Genomic DNA, 17,527 nt, shown 5'->3' with positions numbered 1-17,527 from the left:
GCAGGCGGCTGCGGCGGGACGAGGAGAGGCGGCGGGATGGGTGGTATTTAAGAGGGGGTGGCGCGGCGACTTGGGGAAGGGGGCGCCGAGTCGGACCGGGAGTCGTGCCCCGGCCAGACTCGGGCGGGGGCGGCGGCTCGGTCTCCGCGAGGGAGACGGCGGCGACGCAGGCACTGGGCCGGCTGGGCTTCGGCCCAGCCGATCCGAAGATTTTTTTTTTCTTAAATAAATTCCGCCAAAACGAAAAAATCCTAAATAAATAAAAATAAAATTATAAAAATGCCAAAACAATTTTCACCATCTAAATAAAATATCTAGAACATGGTGAACATTTTCTTGGCCTAAAAATGCAATTTTGAAAAACGCATATTTTTCTAATTCAAATAAAATAGCAATAAAATCCAAATAAAATTATTTATTTGATTTTAACATTTTTCCTCCAATATTTATTTTATTTTGGAGAAGTCATATTATCTCCTCTTATTTATTTTTATTTTGGGAATATTATTTGGAGAGAAAAATAATTAAAACCAAATTGATCCGCTTTTCAATATTTGAGAAAAAATTCAAATATGAAAATAAATGAAATCCCCAACTCTCTCCATGGGTCCTTGAGTTGCTTAGAATTTCTTGGATCAAAACCAAAATGCAAACAAAATATGATATGCAAGTGATGACCTATGTATAACATTCCAAATTGAAAATTTGAGACGTTATAATTATCGTTTGTCAGATACATGTGATTGAGATCACATTGATACCGAAATACGGATACAAATGTAGAGGACAAAACCAGTAACAAGGACAATCAATAGTGATCAAAGAGTTGATCACAGGGTATGATATCTCACCTTGGGTTTGTAATGTGTAGTTAACGCCTAGTCGCTGCAAACATAATAACTTCAGTTCTTTTTCCTCGGCATCACTACTCCTAAAATACAAGAGTTCTAAGACAAAAAGAACAAGGTACTTCAAGAATAGACAGACAGGAAGAACAGAGTGAACTGCCAACTCGAATCTTTATAAGTAGAAGAGATAGAAAAGATTCCGGATCTAGAAGATGATAACAGCAATCTTTCGATCAGAGATTACAATGCCATCAAAATTCGGTGCAATTATGATAGATTCATTGGTAGTAAGTGTACAACTCCGCAAATACAAAATTGCTTCTAAGAGTAAGACAAGACACTCCAAAATTCCAGGACTCCCTCAATGATCCAATCTACCCCGACATCAAAATATATCAATATAGTATGTTTTGACATAAGAGCCTTGTCCTATGTCATCTCAGGGTATCAGTCAGAAGAGAACCATCAGGCGTACAACTGCGCCAGATCGTCTTCATATGTCTTCCTGATCACCTCCCTCTTGAGTTTGAGCGCAGCCGTGACGAGGCCCGACTCAGGGGTCCATGGATCTGGTATCAGCTTGACTTTGGCTGGTGTCTCGAACTTCTCCAGTCGTGCTTGCTTCGCAGCCTGGAGTACAGAAAATGGATGTCAGTACTGGAAAGTGTTGTCCCAACAGGATGCAGGATTTGCCTGACTGCAACTCTCAACTTGCTCTTGGACTAGAGGATGCAATTATCTTTGATGGAAGGGTGTGTGCATGTATGGTCAATGTTTATAGGGAAGTTGCAACCACAAATGCCTTCACTACTCTTTACAATAGTAAAGATCTAAGTGCTTCTGAAAGACATGCTCGATGATGTATGATGGCTTTATTGGGAAGAAACTGTAACAAAGCAAATTACATATAAAGTCATGTACTATATCCTCAAAATATATATACTCTTGTTTCTCTTCTTTTCTTTCAAAGACTAATAAGATGAACTTAGAAACAATGCTAAGGTATGTCATGGATGGTAAATATGTATGTTTGCTAGTTTGCATTTAAATACACTGGGAGAAGTACTGAGTCAAGTATGATCTATGTGTAATGGAAACCCAAAAGCTAACTAAGGTCAACACAGAAACAAACCTTTGTTAAAGATTCAAGCACTTCTACAACAGCCTCTTGCTTCTGGCACAAATCAGCAAAATCGGTGTATGCAAGTCCTTGCTGCAATGCCCATCTTTCAAGCTCATTCTGTGCTGCTACCACAAGTGCAACACAGTAACTGTGAAAAGGATCGGCATGGATCATGATGTTCTCAACATATGGGCTCATAGCCAACGCAGCTTCCACCTGTGTCATCCAATCAGTTAATATAAGTGCTACCAGAAACTTATCTCACCAGAGCAAGAATATTTCTTACCTTCCCAAGAGATACGTATTCACCATGTTGAAGCTTCACGATATCTTTCTTGCGGTCAATGATTTCAAGGCAGCCATCTGGATGGAAACGCCCTATGTCTCCAGAATAGAACCATCGTAGACCTCTTTCATCATCCTACACAAGATATATGAGGCGTGTGTTAGATCAATTATTATTGTGAAAGAGAAGTCGTTACTCATTAGTGATGATGTATGATTTGGTGTGTGAACAGATCAGTAACAAGTTGACAACATACCTTATAGACTTCACTTGTTTTAGCTTCATTCTTGAAATAGCCTTTAGTTACATTGGGACCTCCGATGACTATCTCCCCCCGAGGCATTGGTGAATCCGTTGTTAAGTATCCCCCTTCAGCCCAGTCAATCAACTGGAAGGTACAGTTGACATTGTGTCAAGAATTGTGAGGTAATAGGTCAGATATCCCATTAAGTAACAGGTCAAGGAAGAAATGCCAAAGCATAAACTATTGTATCACAAAGAAGAAAATTAACAACTTAATTCCTCTCGTTAAGAAATATCTTCAATATATTGGACTTGTCAGTATCAAAATTTGGATACATTGGCCTTGTCAGATATCAAAATTTGGATACATTGGCCTTGCCAGATATCAAAATTTGGATACATTGGCCTTGTCAGATATCAAAATTTGGATACACTGGCCTTGTCAGATGTCAAAATTTGGAAATAGTAACCATATACTTCCTCCGTTCCTAAATATAAGTCTTTTTAGAGATTTAAATACAAACTACATACGGATGTATATAGACATACTTTAGAGTGTTGATTCACTCATTTTGCTCCGTATGTAGTCCATGTTGGAATCTCTAAAAAGACTTATATTTAGGAGCAGAGGGAGTAAGTTGTAGGAGTGGGAAGAACAGCTTTGATGTCAAAAATGGGTCCACCTCAAATGCTGAAAAAATGAGCAAAATTGTTATCTAACCTTAATATATGAACAAGGTAGTGGAGCACCAACACGGCCAACAGATGTATCATCATACTCAGAAAACGTTCCTCCAGCACAAGTTTCAGTCAGACCATACCCTTGGCCTATTGGAGCCCTGAAATTGAATAAGCCTATCAAAATACGGGACTTAAACATGCTGAAACAAACAAACATACAGTATTGTCATTGTAACTAGGGTAGTTGGAAAGTTTCCAGTAACAGCATGAATGATGGTTACATAATCTTACCCAAGGCATATATTGATAAATCTCTGAGTGTCTCCGGACAGAGGTGCTCCACCTGAGAGTACAAAGCGAATATTTCCTCCCAATATTGCACGCACCTTCGTGAAGACAAGCCTGTCCCACAACAGTTTCTCTACTCCCCATGCACCAAGCCAACTTCCATTGATAGCAGCAAGTCGGCGGCTATATCCAATGTCAAATAATTTCTTCGCTACACCACCCTTTGCATCCACCTAAAACCATCTCGGTGTAAAGGCTAGTAGTCAGTAAAACAAATGAGAGTACAAGATCCAGATAGCGTAGTGGGAAATACCTTTTTTCTCACACCATCACGGACACGATCAAGTATAGCAGGTACAGCAGTCATCAGTGTCGGCCTCAGTGCAGAAGCATCGCCTAGGGTCCCCTTCTTTATTTTGCTTGATGTATCAGTCAGGGTCAAAGCTGATCCATATCCAATGGAGGCCCCAACAGCAGCCATAAGTGTCTATAAATCATAATATTTGCAGACAGAGAATTAAATAATGAACAAAAATATTAATATATTGAAATGATATCCAACAGTTACCTCAGCTGCCAACTCAAGAATGTGCGCCAGTGGGAGGTAGGCCATGTATATATCCTTTTTGCCAAGTTCAGGCACAATGGTCATAACTGCTGAAAGTGTAGCTAGGACATTGCGGTGGGTCATCATAACTCCCTGCAACACCATATGAGGTATATATTACTCCCTCCGTTCACAAATATAAGATGTTCTAGATATTTCAATATGGACTACATATGGACTGAAATGAGTAAACAAACACACTAAGATGCGGCTATATACATCCGAATCAGAAATAAGTGAATATCTTATACTCCCTCCGTCCCAAAATAAGTGTCTCAAGCTTAGTACAACTTTGTACTAAGTTAGTACAAAGTTGAGACACTTATTTTGGGACAGAGGGAGTATTTGTGAACGAAGGGAGTAGTTCATAGCTGAAGATATGGTTAAACAAGAATAGAAAGGGCCTTTTGAGTCATGCAGAGAAAAACATATTTGCAGAATAATGTCGAACCTTGGGCAATCCAGTGCTACCACTTGTGTACATTATCACCGCAACATCAGATGGGAGAGGCATGTTTGCATCAACAGGTGCTTCAGCTCCCAATTTACCTACTTCCTCAAATGACTTAACTGACCAGCTAGTGCTGTTTTGAGCTATAGAAACTTCAGCCGAGATGCCTTCCTCATTGATGTAGATCACACGCTTGACAGTGTCAAGTTGCCAACCTATATCAATCAACTTCTTTAATTCCTTCCGGCCACATATTACAGTAGTGACCTCAGTCTGTAGAGCAAAAGAGGGGAAATAAATAAATGTAAATCAAACAAAGAGTTAATTACATGCAGCAATAATCTTGGGAGTGTGCTAGCAATTGCTGAAAAGTATTTGTTGCATATCTACAACGAAAATGCTACAAGAGGTCTATACTCTATAATTGCTGTCTATATAAGCAGACAACATGAATGAAGAAAAACTTAACTAGGAGTAATTGTACAACATACTGAACACAAAGTGACAGTACTAACCTCATTTAGTGAGTGGCATAGTGCTTCCTCCCCCAATGAGGAATAGATGGTGACAACTGTTATGTTTTGTCTGAAGCATGCCTTGCAAATACAAAAATAGTAACTTCGAAATTGAGTACAATGACCAGAGTTCAACATACAATGAATAGCTACCAGAATGAATGTTTGTGCAGACGAACCAACTTCGAATTGGTATAGAAGTTAAGTAACACAATCCAACCAATAACTTAAAAGCACATATAAAAAAACTCTCTATGCCTACTTGTATTACTGGAGAGGTTAATGTCCTAGAATATCATTTAAAAGGGTTGAGCATGGACATTTCTCATTATTATTTTCTCAAAATTAAAATTTCGTTGGTCTGTGCGCATGCTGGCTTGGGAACAGTTATAGTGAAACAGAGATAGTACTATGAATATATTTATTATCGTTTGGTGTATATACTCTCTCTTTTAAATAAAAGAGGTACGACCTGTATCCCAAGTCTCATGCATCACATGAAATCTGCCACCACAACTACCATTATCATCCGGTCATGCATCATAATAATGAAACATTGGGCTAGCCATTGATAAATATGAAATTTCTATCCATGCATAATAATAATGAAACATTGGGCCAGCCATTGATATCTATGAAATTTCGGTCCTCACTTTACATGAGAATGCAAAAGCAAAGAACATATGGTGACAGGATATCCTTTTTGTAGTTGATACTGCTTATAGAGAAATTTTGGCAGTGAGCAGCACTTGGACTCACTGCGTAGCTAGAGAGGAAAAGATGCCTCGAGAATTCATTTTGGATTCGCAGTCCGTGTATAATTCACTTTGCTATGCAGGAACCCTGACTAATTTATGATTTTTTTGCACACAGATGTGTTCACGATATAAAGTGGACCAGTGACCACAATTTACATAACCAAAAGTAAGAACCTCATGTAGTACCGCATGAAGAGACCAAAATGCATGGATTGATCTATCTATTGCTTGAAGGAAAAAGAAAAGGGATTACCTGCAGTGCAATCTGCCACTCAGCCTGTGTCTCGGCAAAAATAGCAACACGCTCATTGTCCTGGCGACCTAAATTGACCAATCCTGAAGAAAAGTTGCAAACACTCTCGAAGGCCTCAGCGTAACATTTCCACTCGTACTCCCCCAGATGAAGCTTCTCAAAGGACCTCCCATCAGGTGATGATTCTATTTCCCTTGAAATGAGCTTCCTTGTGCCAAGGAGGGGCATGTAGAGATACTCTTTGCAAGCGTGCTCAAACAGCTCAGCAAGTGTGTTGACCCCTTCCCAGTGTGTTTCAACAGGGCGTTCAAACCGATGGTTGCGGATCGCATAGCCAGGCTCTCCACCAACATCAACTGGCACACCCCTCTTATTTTCAACCTTTCTCCTTTTCTGGAGCAGAAGAGAGACCGCAATGGGCACAAGAAGGCCAACAAAATAAGGATTCATACTTGTTCAAGGGCGACCTGACAGCTATATACTAGCTTATGGGAGGAAGGCTACAGATTAAAGATGCCTTGAAGAGAGAACCCTGAAAAATATAATTTCAGGCTGTAAACAAAAACTGAAAATCCAGTACGGATTGTATATAATGCAGATTCTTTGCATACAAGGAGCTAATTGCATGTTAGATTGTTAGCCTTATTTATCTGTTCAGGTCCATTGTATAACCAATCCAATAACAAATGGAATATCAACTGGCAAAGTATGAAGCATTTAAGCAGTCTGGTAAAGTAAGATCATTCATAAAGATGGCCACCTGAAATGCAAAGCTTTTGCATGTTCTCTAAAAGCGCTGGTATGCGCACTTGCATAGTAGCATACAAAGCATGCATCAAAATTAGGTGTAAAAAATTGTGTATGCTCCTTTTTCCTTCTGCTAATCAGTAAGCAATCAAATCTCCTGATTGGTTTCCAAACAACATATATATGAGAGCTGTGACGTAGAGCAAGAAATACAACTAATTCTGCAGTCATCAAAAGTACCATCTGATAGAGTAAGAAATTAAAACCTAGTAGAATCTGGCCGCGCAACTGCACGGATGTACTCCGCTAGTTTGGGGCAGAACTGAAAAGGGATACACTAATATTTGTAGTATTGTATGTCTTCAACGCGAGGTGATAATAATGCTGTATACGGCGTAACAATGCGATGCAATGCGATGCGATGCGATGCACAAGGAACCCATTCCCATGAGGCGCTGAAACCTACGAAATCTAACAAAAGTGTGCTCGGATTCTCTAGATTCCACGACCACGAGCGTTCGTTGCGATGTGCGGAACGGAGGGTGCGTACCTTCTGGAGGGGTGGGGGGTGGGGGGTGGGGCGCAATGGCGCGTGGAAGCTTCTGGAAGGGAGGGGGCGAAGGCGTGACGTCAGGCGGAGGAGGATCGATCGGCGCGGCGGGGAGAGGAGGGAGGGGGTGGAGCTGCTCTGCCTCTTCTCCAAGTCTTCAGCCGCTAAATTCGCTTGAGGCCGGTGTGTGCTCTGGCCCCACCAATCTCCTCACTTCTCCGCTATCCAACGAGGCCCAAGGCCCCATCGGTCTATCGGATGCTGGAATGGCCCAACATTGTCTTCTCAAAAAACAAAAATGCCCAACATTGGACCTTGCCGTCTACTCCGTTTGTTCCCAAATATATATTTTCTTCGAAATACTAGCACATATGTGGGAGCCACTAATTAACGAGCACTCCTTCAAAACTCTTGCAACGATCAGCGTCTCTTGGCGCGCTCTTAGCCATTCGCCACGTGTCACGCTCTGGGCGTTCCTTCCGGATTTTGTTTTTTATTTTTCCGCACGCGTTTTCGGCTATTTAAACGGTTTTTTCCAGGCTTTTTCGACGCTTTGGTTTTTCACCGGTCTTTCTTATCTTTTCGACAAAAAAAATTCAAAAAAAATAATTTTTGCACGAAAAAACGCATTTTTTCCCCTTTCGCGAGAGTCACGGTTTTCCTTACACTAGAAGCACGGTTTTGCTTTCGCAAGAGTCACGGCCGTGCCTTTCGGGAAACGAAAAAAGGCATATTTTTTGTTTTTTTTCTTTCGCGAGAGTCACGATTTTGCTTCTGCGAGAGGCACGGGTGTGCTTTCGCGAGAGTCACGGCCGTGCCTCTCGGAAACGAAAAAAAAAACGTGTTTTCTGTTTTTTTCCCTTTCGCGAGAGTCACGATTTTGCTTCCGTAAGAAGTATGGTTGTGCTTTCGCGAGAGTCACGGTCATGCCTCTCGAAAACGGAAAAAGACGCATTTTCTATTTTTTTTCTTTCAGGAGAGTCACGGTTTTGCTTCCGCGAGAGGCACGGGTGTGCTTTCGCGAAAGTCACGGCCGTGCCTCCTCGGAAACGAAAAAAAACGCGTTTTCTCTTCTTCTTTTTTTCCATGAGAGTCGCGATTTTACTTCCGTGAGAGGCACTGTTGTGATTTCGTGAGAGGCACGGACGTGCCTTTTTTGGAAAGGGAAAAAACCCGTGTTCTCGGTACAGTTTTTCCGGCCGTTTTTTCGTGAAAAAAATCGTCAAAATCTATTAACATTGGATCTAGTTTTGAAGATCTCGACGCAAGGAATCCATTGATGAAAACGGTTTGAGATTTGGACGTACGGTTTGAGAGATAAAAAGTTTTGAATAAACGGATTTACGAAAAAAAAGGAAAAACCCCAAGTTGCGACAAGTGGCGTGCTGCATGTGTACCACTTGTCGCAACCTGGGGAGTTGGAATGATCTTTGCAACGAGCACTTCTCAACTAGTGATTTCGCACATATGTCGATTCTCAAAAAGAAACTAGCACATATGACGTGTGTTACACGCTGCGATGTAAAAAACAATTGTCATTAAACAAGTTTATCAAATTGAAGATAAGTTTGATGATGAATCAATTGACAACCCCATTATTTATATTATTTGTTTATATGTTGAGCATGCATTCGTACATGTTAGTGCTGAAATATAGGATGGGCTTTAGGCCCATCTAGCAATTTTTAAAAATCTCTAAGGATTCATGTGGATTATATTGCACTAGAGTGGGAAGTTTAGTCCCATCCCGCTAGTGGAGAAAGAGTTGAACCTTTTTATAAGGGTTTCTCTTCTACATGTTATTGGAGCTTGAAAAGAGAAGAGGCCCCCGCGCACTCCTCCGTTGCCGCCGCCTCGCAACAGCGCGGCGCGGCACGCGGGAATGAGCTGAGCCGAGCTCACACCTACGCATTTATTTTTGTCAGTCAGTAACGAAGAGTTTTTCTGACAACTGGGCCACGATCTGAGACGTCGGATCGTAGGCTGTCACGGACTCGGACGTGGGTCGAGCCCACGTCTCTCCACGCGGCTGCGTCTATAATATAAGTGTGAAGTGTCTTCTAACCCTAGTCGCCACGAACAGATCACATCTGCTACACGCGCACGCCCACCGTCGTTCCTTTGTTGCTGCCGCCGGTGACTCCATCACGTCTGCCGCGTACACGGTCGACGGGGGAACAGGTCTCCAAAACCCCGCCTCTCCGGATCTTGTACGGGAGAGGGGCGAATAGGTTTTTGGGCAACGACTACGCTACTACTCGCCTCCGATCCGCTACTTCCGCGTCGTCTTCATCATCACCATGTCGTAGTCCGACGCCAACCGTCTCGCCACCGAGAAGCTCGAGGCCGACAAGAAGGCCGCCGAGGATGTTGCTGCCGCCACCGCCGCCATGACTTCTGTGGTATAACACGTTTATCCTGCTCCTATTTATTTTTGTATTAGCAGTACTACCAGTATGTGTAGATGTGTCTACTGTTTGCATAGTACGTGCTTGTTTAGATCAGTATAAATGTGTCATAAATTCAGTCAATGCCATGCTAGTGATTTATCTATGGATTAAATTAGTCAAAAAAATACCTATTTACTCAACAGTTAGTTGCTATCATAAATTTTGATAAGTGTATCAAAAGGAATATGCAAGGGACTACATCGAAGAGCATGATAATTACATTTTCTAAAACATGATAGCTATATCAAAAAAATCTCACAGATGGTAGCTACGACAAATAACCTATTTTTTTCTTTCTTAAACAACCTGGTAAGATAAAGGAGGCGCTAGGGTACAATCAGCAACACATGCTCATTAGTTAACGTGCAAGCTAGTGACCGACGGGCGATGGAAAAGAAGGTAGCAGAACATAAATTAGTTGAACAAGCTAATGTCAACAATCGACAATCAGGTCACATGACGGGGAAAGAGCATTAGAGAGCAGATTAACTTGTGGCTCACTAACATGAATATTTAAGATGAGGCTAACAAAGTGACACCGAATGTTGGCATTGAAACATCATTCCCATGATCATGTTGAGGTGTGAAGGAAATATGCCCTAAAGCCAATAATAAAATTGTTATTTATATTTCCTTATATCATGATAAATGTTTATCATTCATGCTAGAATTGTATTAACCGGAAAATTGATACATGTGTGGATACATAGACAAAACACAGTGTCCCTAGTAAGCCTGGCTCTACTAGACTAGCTCGTTAATCAAAGATGGTTAAGTTTCCTAACCATAGATATGTGTTTGTGATTTGATGAATGGGGTCACATCATTAGAAGAATGATTTGATGGACAAGACCCATCCATTAGCTTAGCATAATGATCATTAAGTTTTATTGTTATTGCTCTCTTCATGACTTATACATATTCCTTTGACTGTGAGATTATGCAACTCCCGAATACCGTAGGAACACCTTGTGTGCTATCAAACGTCACAACATAACTTGGTGATTATAAAGATGCTCTATAGGTGTCTTCGAAGGTGTTTATTGGGTTGACATAGATCGAGATTAGGGTTTGTCACTCCGAGTATCAATGAGGTATCTTTGGGCCATCTTGGTAATGCACATCATGATAAGCTTTGCAAGCAATGTGACTAATGAGTTAATTGCGGGATGATGCATTACGGAACGAGTAAAGAGACTTGCCGGTAACAAGATTGAACTAGGTATGAAGATACCGACGATCGAATCTCGAGCAAGTAACATACCGATGACAAAGGGAATAACGTATGTTGTCATTACGGTTTGACCGATAAAGATCTTCATAGAATATGTAGGAACCAATATGAGCATCCAGGTTTCTCTATTGGTTATTGACCGGAGAGGTGTCTCGGTCATGTCTACATAGTTCTCGAACCCGTAGGGTCCGCACGCTTAACATTCGATGACAATTTTGTATTATATGAGTTATGTGATTTGGTGACCGGATGTTGTTCGGAGTCCCGGATGATTTCACGGACATGACGAGGAGTCTTGAAATGGTCGAGAGGTAAAGATTCATATATAGGACAATAGTATTCAGACATCAGAAGTGTTTTGATGGTACTGAGTACGTATCGGGTCACCGGAAGGGGTTCCGGGCAACCCCCGGCAAAGCTATATGGGCCTAATGGGCCAAGAGGGAAAACACACCAGCCACTAAAGCGCTGGTACGCCCCTCCCCATATGGGCTAGCCAAATTGGAGTAGAAAAGGGGAAGGAGAAAAGGAAAAAGGGAATAGGATTCCCCCTTTCCCCTCTTCCCTTCCTACTCCGAATAGGAATAGGAAAGGGGGAGGCCGAATTGGGAGGACCCCAAGCCCTTTCCTATTCCTATTCGGAGTAGGAAGGGAACAGGGGGAATCCTATTCCCTTTTTCCTTTCCTCCTTCCCCTTTTCTACTCCAATTTGGCTATCCCATATGGGGGGTGCACCGGCCCCTTAGTGGCTGGTGTGTTTCCCCTCTTGGCCAATTAGGCCCATATAGCTTGCCGGGGGTTGCCCGGAACCCCTTCCGGTGACCCGATAGGTACCTGGTACCCCCAGAACACTTCCGGTGTCCGAATACTATTGTCCTATATATGAATTTTTACCTCTTGATTATTTCAAGATTCCTCGTCATGTCCGTGATCTCATCCGGGACTTCGAACAACATTCAGTCACCAAATCACATAACTCATTGATACAAAAGCATCATCGAACGTTAAGCGTGCGGGCCCTATGGGTTCAAGAACTATGTAGACATGATAGAGACACCTCTCCGATCAATAACCAATAGCGGAACCTGGATGCTCATATTGGTTCCTACATATTCTATGAAGATCTTTATCGGTCAAACCGTAATGACAACAAACGTTATTCGCTTTGTCATCGGTATGTTACTTGCCCGAGGTTCGATCGTCAGTATCTTCATACCTAGTTAAATCTTGTTACCGGCAAGTCTCTTTACTCGTTCCGTAATGCATCATCCCGCAACTAACTCATTAGTCACATTTCTTGCAAGGCTTATCATGATGTGCATTACCGAGAGGGCCCAGAGATACCTCACCGATACTCGGAGTGACAAATCCTAATCTCGATCTATGCCAACCCAACAAACACCTTCGAAGACACCTGTAGAGCATCTTTATAATCACCCAGTTACGTTGTGACGTTTGATAGCACACAAGGTGTTCCTCCGGTATTCGGGAGTTGCATAATCTCATAGTTAAAGGAATATGTATAAGTCATGAAGAAAGCAATAGCAATAAAACTTAACGATCATTATGCTAAGCTAACGTGTGGGTCTTATCCATCACATAATTCTCCTAATGATGTGATCCCATTCATCAAATGACAACACACGTCTATGGTTAGGAAACTTAACCATCTTTGATTAACGAGCTAGTCTAGTGGAGGCTTACTAGGGACACTGTGTTTTGTCTATGTATCCACACATGTATCAAGTTTCCGGTAATACAATTCTAGCATGAATAATAAACATTTATCATGATATAAGGAAATATAAATAACAACTTTATTATTGCCTCTAGGAACCTGAAACTAGTGATAATGCTAATAATAATATTCGTGATGATGCTCAACCTAGTAATGATAATGACGTAGAAATTGAACCTGATGTTGATCTTGATAACCCACAATCAAAGAATCAACGTTATGATAAGAAAGACTTTGTTGCTAGGAAACATGGTAAAGAAAGAGAGCCTTGGGTTCAGAAACCCATGCCTTTTCCTCCCAAACCATCCAAGAAAAAGGATGATGAGGATTTTGAGCGCTTTGCTGAAATGATTAGACCTATCTTTTTGCGTATGCGATTAACTAATATGCTCAAAACCAATCCTTATGCTAAGTACATGAAAGATATAATTACAAATAAAAGAAAGATACCAAAAGCTGAGATTTCCACCATGCTTGCTAATTACACTTTTAAGGGTGGAATACCAAAGAAACTTGGAGATCCCGATGTACCAACTATACCATGCTCCATTAAAAGAAACTATATTAAAACTGCTTTATGTGATCTTGGAGTCGGTGTCAGTGTTATGCCTCTCTCTTTATATCGTAGACTTGATTTGAATAAGTTGACACCTACTGAAATATCTTTGCAAATGGCTGATAAATCAACTGCTGTACCTGTCGGTATTTGTGAGGATGTGCCTGTTGTAGTTGCAAACATTACTATTTTAACGGACTTTGTTATTCTTGATATTCCCGAGGACGATAGTATGTCTATTATTCTTGGAAGACCCTTTTTGAATACTGCAGGGGTTGTTATTGATTGCACTAAAGGCAATGTCACTTTTCATGTTAATGGTAATGAGCATACGGTACACTTTCCGAGGAAACAACCTCAAGTTCATAGTATGAACTCTATTGGAAAAATGCCATCGATTATATTTGGAGGTTTTGAATTTCCTCTTCCTACTGTCAAGAAGAAATATGATATTCTTATTATTGGGGATGTGCATATCCCCGTTGAGGTAACATAGTGTTATTCGAAATTTCTCCGGTTCCATGTTATTCGGAATGAGTTCGTTAACAAGACTTGATCAACCTTGTTAGTGGATTCCTTTTGATGATCATGAGGTGGATGAAACTAGAAGGCACAACCTTCTGTACCCAACCTTTACTTTCTGTTATTTATATTAAATAAAATAAAAATAAATATTTTTCTGTCTGTTATCTGATTATCCATGCAATATAAAAATACCTCAAAAATAAAAGTTCTCCAAATGCCCTGAAATTTAAATATGATTTTTTCTAGAATATTTGAGAATATTTGGCACTGAGAACACAGCAGGGGGGTCAACCACCTGCCCACGAGGGTGGAGGGCGCGCCCTACCCCCTAGGTGCGCCCCTGCCTCGTGGGCCCATGGTGGCCCTCCTCCACTTATTCCTGCACCCACACACTTCATCTTCCTCCCACAAACACGAATATCCAGCTCAAGCACGAGTTCTAGCTCATCTTGATGCCATTTTCGATCTCCTTGCTCAAAGCACCTCTCACAAAACTGTTCCTTGGTATGTGACTCCTCCATTGGTCCAATTAGTTTTTGTTCTAGTGCTTTATTCATTGCAAATTTTTGCTACTTAGGTGACCCTGTTCTTGAGCTTGCATGCCAAATTTATATGGTTCCAAGTAGTTTTGATGCATGATATAGGCCCTAGGCACTTGTAGGAGTAGTTGCTACCAATATTATTGAGTTTGGTTTACTTTTATTTTGAAGTTAATAAAAATTTCAGAATTTTTCACAAAATGATGAGGAGACTTTTGAGGGGCTCATCGAGCCAAAGCTCGAAGGAAAAGGCACCGAAGCCTAAGTATAATCTGCCTCACACCACGGAGGTTCGGGCGTGTGAATGGCCTTCCGAGGATTTCTTGAGAGCAGCCGGGATTTATGAAGATTTTCATGAATTGGCTCATAATGCAGGCCACACCGCTTTCTTCCACGACCAATGCGATCAGTATCTCTTACTCACAAATACCTTCGTGTAAAGCTTTCATTTTCATTCTAGGAACTCACCACCTACGATGGAGTTTCATTTATATGATGAGCATAAGGAGATGTCACTTTATGATTTTTGTCGGATTTGTTTAGTCCCTTTTGAGGGCAAGACAGAAGAACCACATCGTGATGATGTGGAGGGGTTTATTGATACTATCACTGTAGGGGAAACAAGGAAGGTTTCCGATGCACGAATCACTAGCATACATTTTCCTGTTTTACGCTACTTTGCATTACTTGCTAGTCGTTGCTTAATTGGTCGCGGAAACTGTGGAAACCTTAGTATCCCTGATATTATTATTTTGCTCCAAGGTTTATATGGTGATAACACTTTTAGTATGGGCGGCATTATTGCTAAACGGTTAAGTCTGAACCGTACAAAGGGCCCCATCTTTGGAGGCATCTATGCTTCACTCCTAGCCGCACATTTTAACATACCTATTAGGCATTCTGAGAAGGAAGAAAAAGTGCTGCCTCGTGTTTATCTAGATTATAAAAGTATGGTGGCACATGATTTTATTGTTAAGAATAGGGAAGGAGAGCTTAAATATCAATTGTTCTTTAACAAACATCATCCTGATACTATTACCCTGCCTGCTCCTTCCTTGTTTGATTTGTCTGTAGGCATGTACCTTGTTCCGTTGAAGGCTATTCACGCCTACCGGAACCCTGCACCAGCTGAGGAGCCAGAGCCGGAACCACAAATTGATCCTTCACGACAGTCTAATTACCAGTGGGATCCGGAGATGATTGTTAGCCAGTGGCAAGTGGAGTCTTCCTCTTCTTTCTCTCAGTACGACCCCAACTATTATTATGGATATCCGCCAGGCCAGCCATGGCCATAGACCAACTTAGGCCAAAATCCTAAGCTTGGGGGAGTACGTATTTCCCACCGACATTACATTTATGCCCACACACTCATTGCTAGATGTCGGTGCTCATACTTTTTCATTGTATCATCCATGCTAGTTTATTTTCCTTTTTATGCTTTCTTCTTGTGTGTTTAATAAACCTTAAGAAAAACCAAAAATTAGTTGTAGCTTTTAGTCAGTTTAATTTCCATGCTTGTAGTAGTAATTAAAAATAAAACCCAAAAAGATTTCCTGTTCTTCTTTTGCTTGTTGGGAGCTTTCCCGTGTAAATAGTTTTATTTATTTTCTTTTCTTTGGGGGTCGATAGGAGAAGACCATAATTAAATTGTTGAAGTGGCTCTTATATGCATTATTGTTTATCTGACAAAAGAGCCCATATTGCCTTGTCTTCTCTTGTTTATTGAATGCTTGCAGATTCCAGCTTAGTCCAATGCACGTGCACTATTATTATTATTCACATCGTTCGGCCGTGCAAGTGAAAGGCAATTATGATGTTATATGATGGACTGGCTGAGATGAGAAAAGCTGGTACGAACTCGACCTCTTTTGTTTTTGTAAATATGATTAGTTCATCGTTCCTGATTCAGCCTATTATGAATAAACATGTTTGCAATGACAATTAGAGATCATAGTTTTTTGTGCCATGCTTGATTAGCTATCAGTTATAATGGTTTACCTTGCGTGCCAACATGCTATTAAAATGGTTATGATGTGGTATGATAGGGTGGTATCCTCCTCTGAATGATTTAAGTGACTTGACTTCGCACATGTTCACGCATGTAGTTGAAACAAAATCAACATAGCCTTCACGATATTTATGTTCATGGTGGATTATATCCTACTCATGCTTGCATTCGGTGTTGATTAATTTTAATGCATGTTCATGACTGTTGTCGCTCTCTACCTGGTCGCTTCCCAGTCTTTTGCTAGCCTTCACCTGTAATAAGCGGGAATACTGCTTGTGCATCCAATCCCTTAAACCCCAAAGTTATTCCACATGAGTCCACTATACCTACCTATATACGGTATCTACCTGCCGTTCCAAGTAAATTTGCATGTGCCAAACTCTAAACCTTCAAATAAATATCATGTTTTGTATGCTCGAATAGCTCATGTATCAACTAGGGCTGTCTGTATCTTCAATTTTAGGTGGGTTATTCTCAAGAGGAGTGGACTCCGCTCCTCACTCACGGGATAAATGGTTGGTCACCGGGATGCCCAGTCCCATGCTTTATGCAAACTAAATCAAAATAATTGCAAACAAAACTCCCCCTGGGACTCTTGTTAGTTGGAGGCATTCGTTGTTTCGAGCAAGCCATGGATTGATGCTTGTTGGTGGAAGGGGGAGTATAAACTTTACCATTCTGTTTGGGAACCGCCTATAATGTGTGTAGCATGGAAGATATCGCCATCTCTTGGTTGTTATGTTGACAATGAAAGTATACTACTCAAAATATTATTCACCTCTGTTTCAAAACCGAGCTCTGGCACCTCTACAAATCCCTGCTTCCCTCTGCAAAGGGCCTATCTATTTACCTTTATGCTGAGTCATCATCCTCTTATTTGAAAAGCACCAGTTGGAGAGCACCGCTGTCATTTGCGTTCATTACTGTTAGTTTACATTGAGTATGACTTGACTGGATCTCTTTTACCATGAATTACAATGTCTAGTCAGTCCTTGGTCTTTAAAGGTGCTCTTCATTTATGTTTTGCAGTCTCAGAAAGGGCTAGTGAGATACCATCTTGTTATATCATATTATGATTGTTTTGAGAAAGTGTTGTCATCCGAGATTTATTATTATGGCTCGCTAGT

General features: G+C 41.1%; 1 protein-coding gene across 1 annotated transcript; it reads right to left on the bottom strand.

Moving 5' to 3' along the window:
* Positions 1 to 1,000: 1,000 nt before the first annotated feature.
* On the bottom strand, positions 1,001 to 7,476 carry LOC119302309 (long chain acyl-CoA synthetase 9, chloroplastic-like). The gene is made up of 12 exons (XM_037579344.1): positions 7,351 to 7,476; positions 6,054 to 6,585; positions 5,043 to 5,123; positions 4,528 to 4,800; positions 4,038 to 4,169; positions 3,783 to 3,956; positions 3,473 to 3,702; positions 3,222 to 3,339; positions 2,514 to 2,645; positions 2,258 to 2,392; positions 1,981 to 2,187; positions 1,001 to 1,478 (listed from the first exon to the last, which is right to left on the bottom strand). Exons 2-12 carry the CDS (start codon positions 6,501 to 6,503, stop codon positions 1,314 to 1,316), a joined length of 2,097 nt encoding a protein of 698 aa, XP_037435241.1. The 5' UTR covers positions 6,504 to 6,585; positions 7,351 to 7,476; the 3' UTR covers positions 1,001 to 1,313.
* Positions 7,477 to 17,527: the final 10,051 nt, after the last annotated feature.

Source organism: Triticum dicoccoides, chromosome 5A (genome assembly GCF_002162155.2).
Source record: "Triticum dicoccoides isolate Atlit2015 ecotype Zavitan chromosome 5A, WEW_v2.0, whole genome shotgun sequence".
NCBI lineage: Eukaryota > Viridiplantae > Streptophyta > Magnoliopsida > Poales > Poaceae > Triticum > Triticum dicoccoides.
Note: the sequence above shows the minus strand (reverse complement) of the source record. Positions and strands in the feature narration are given on the sequence as shown.

Excerpts from the sequence above, each read along its gene's own strand:
- LOC119302309 (XM_037579344.1), bottom strand. The coding sequence starts at position 6,503 with ATGAATCCTTATTTTGTTGGCCTTCTTGTGCCCATTGCGGTCTCTCTT. Across the intron at positions 3,957-4,037 it reads TTCTTGAGTTGGCAGCTGAG|ACACTTATGGCTGCTGTTGG; the intron begins GTAACTGTTGGA and ends TATGATTTATAG. Across the intron at positions 2,188-2,257 it reads AATACGTATCTCTTGGGAAG|GTGGAAGCTGCGTTGGCTAT; the intron begins GTAAGAAATATT and ends TGGATGACACAG.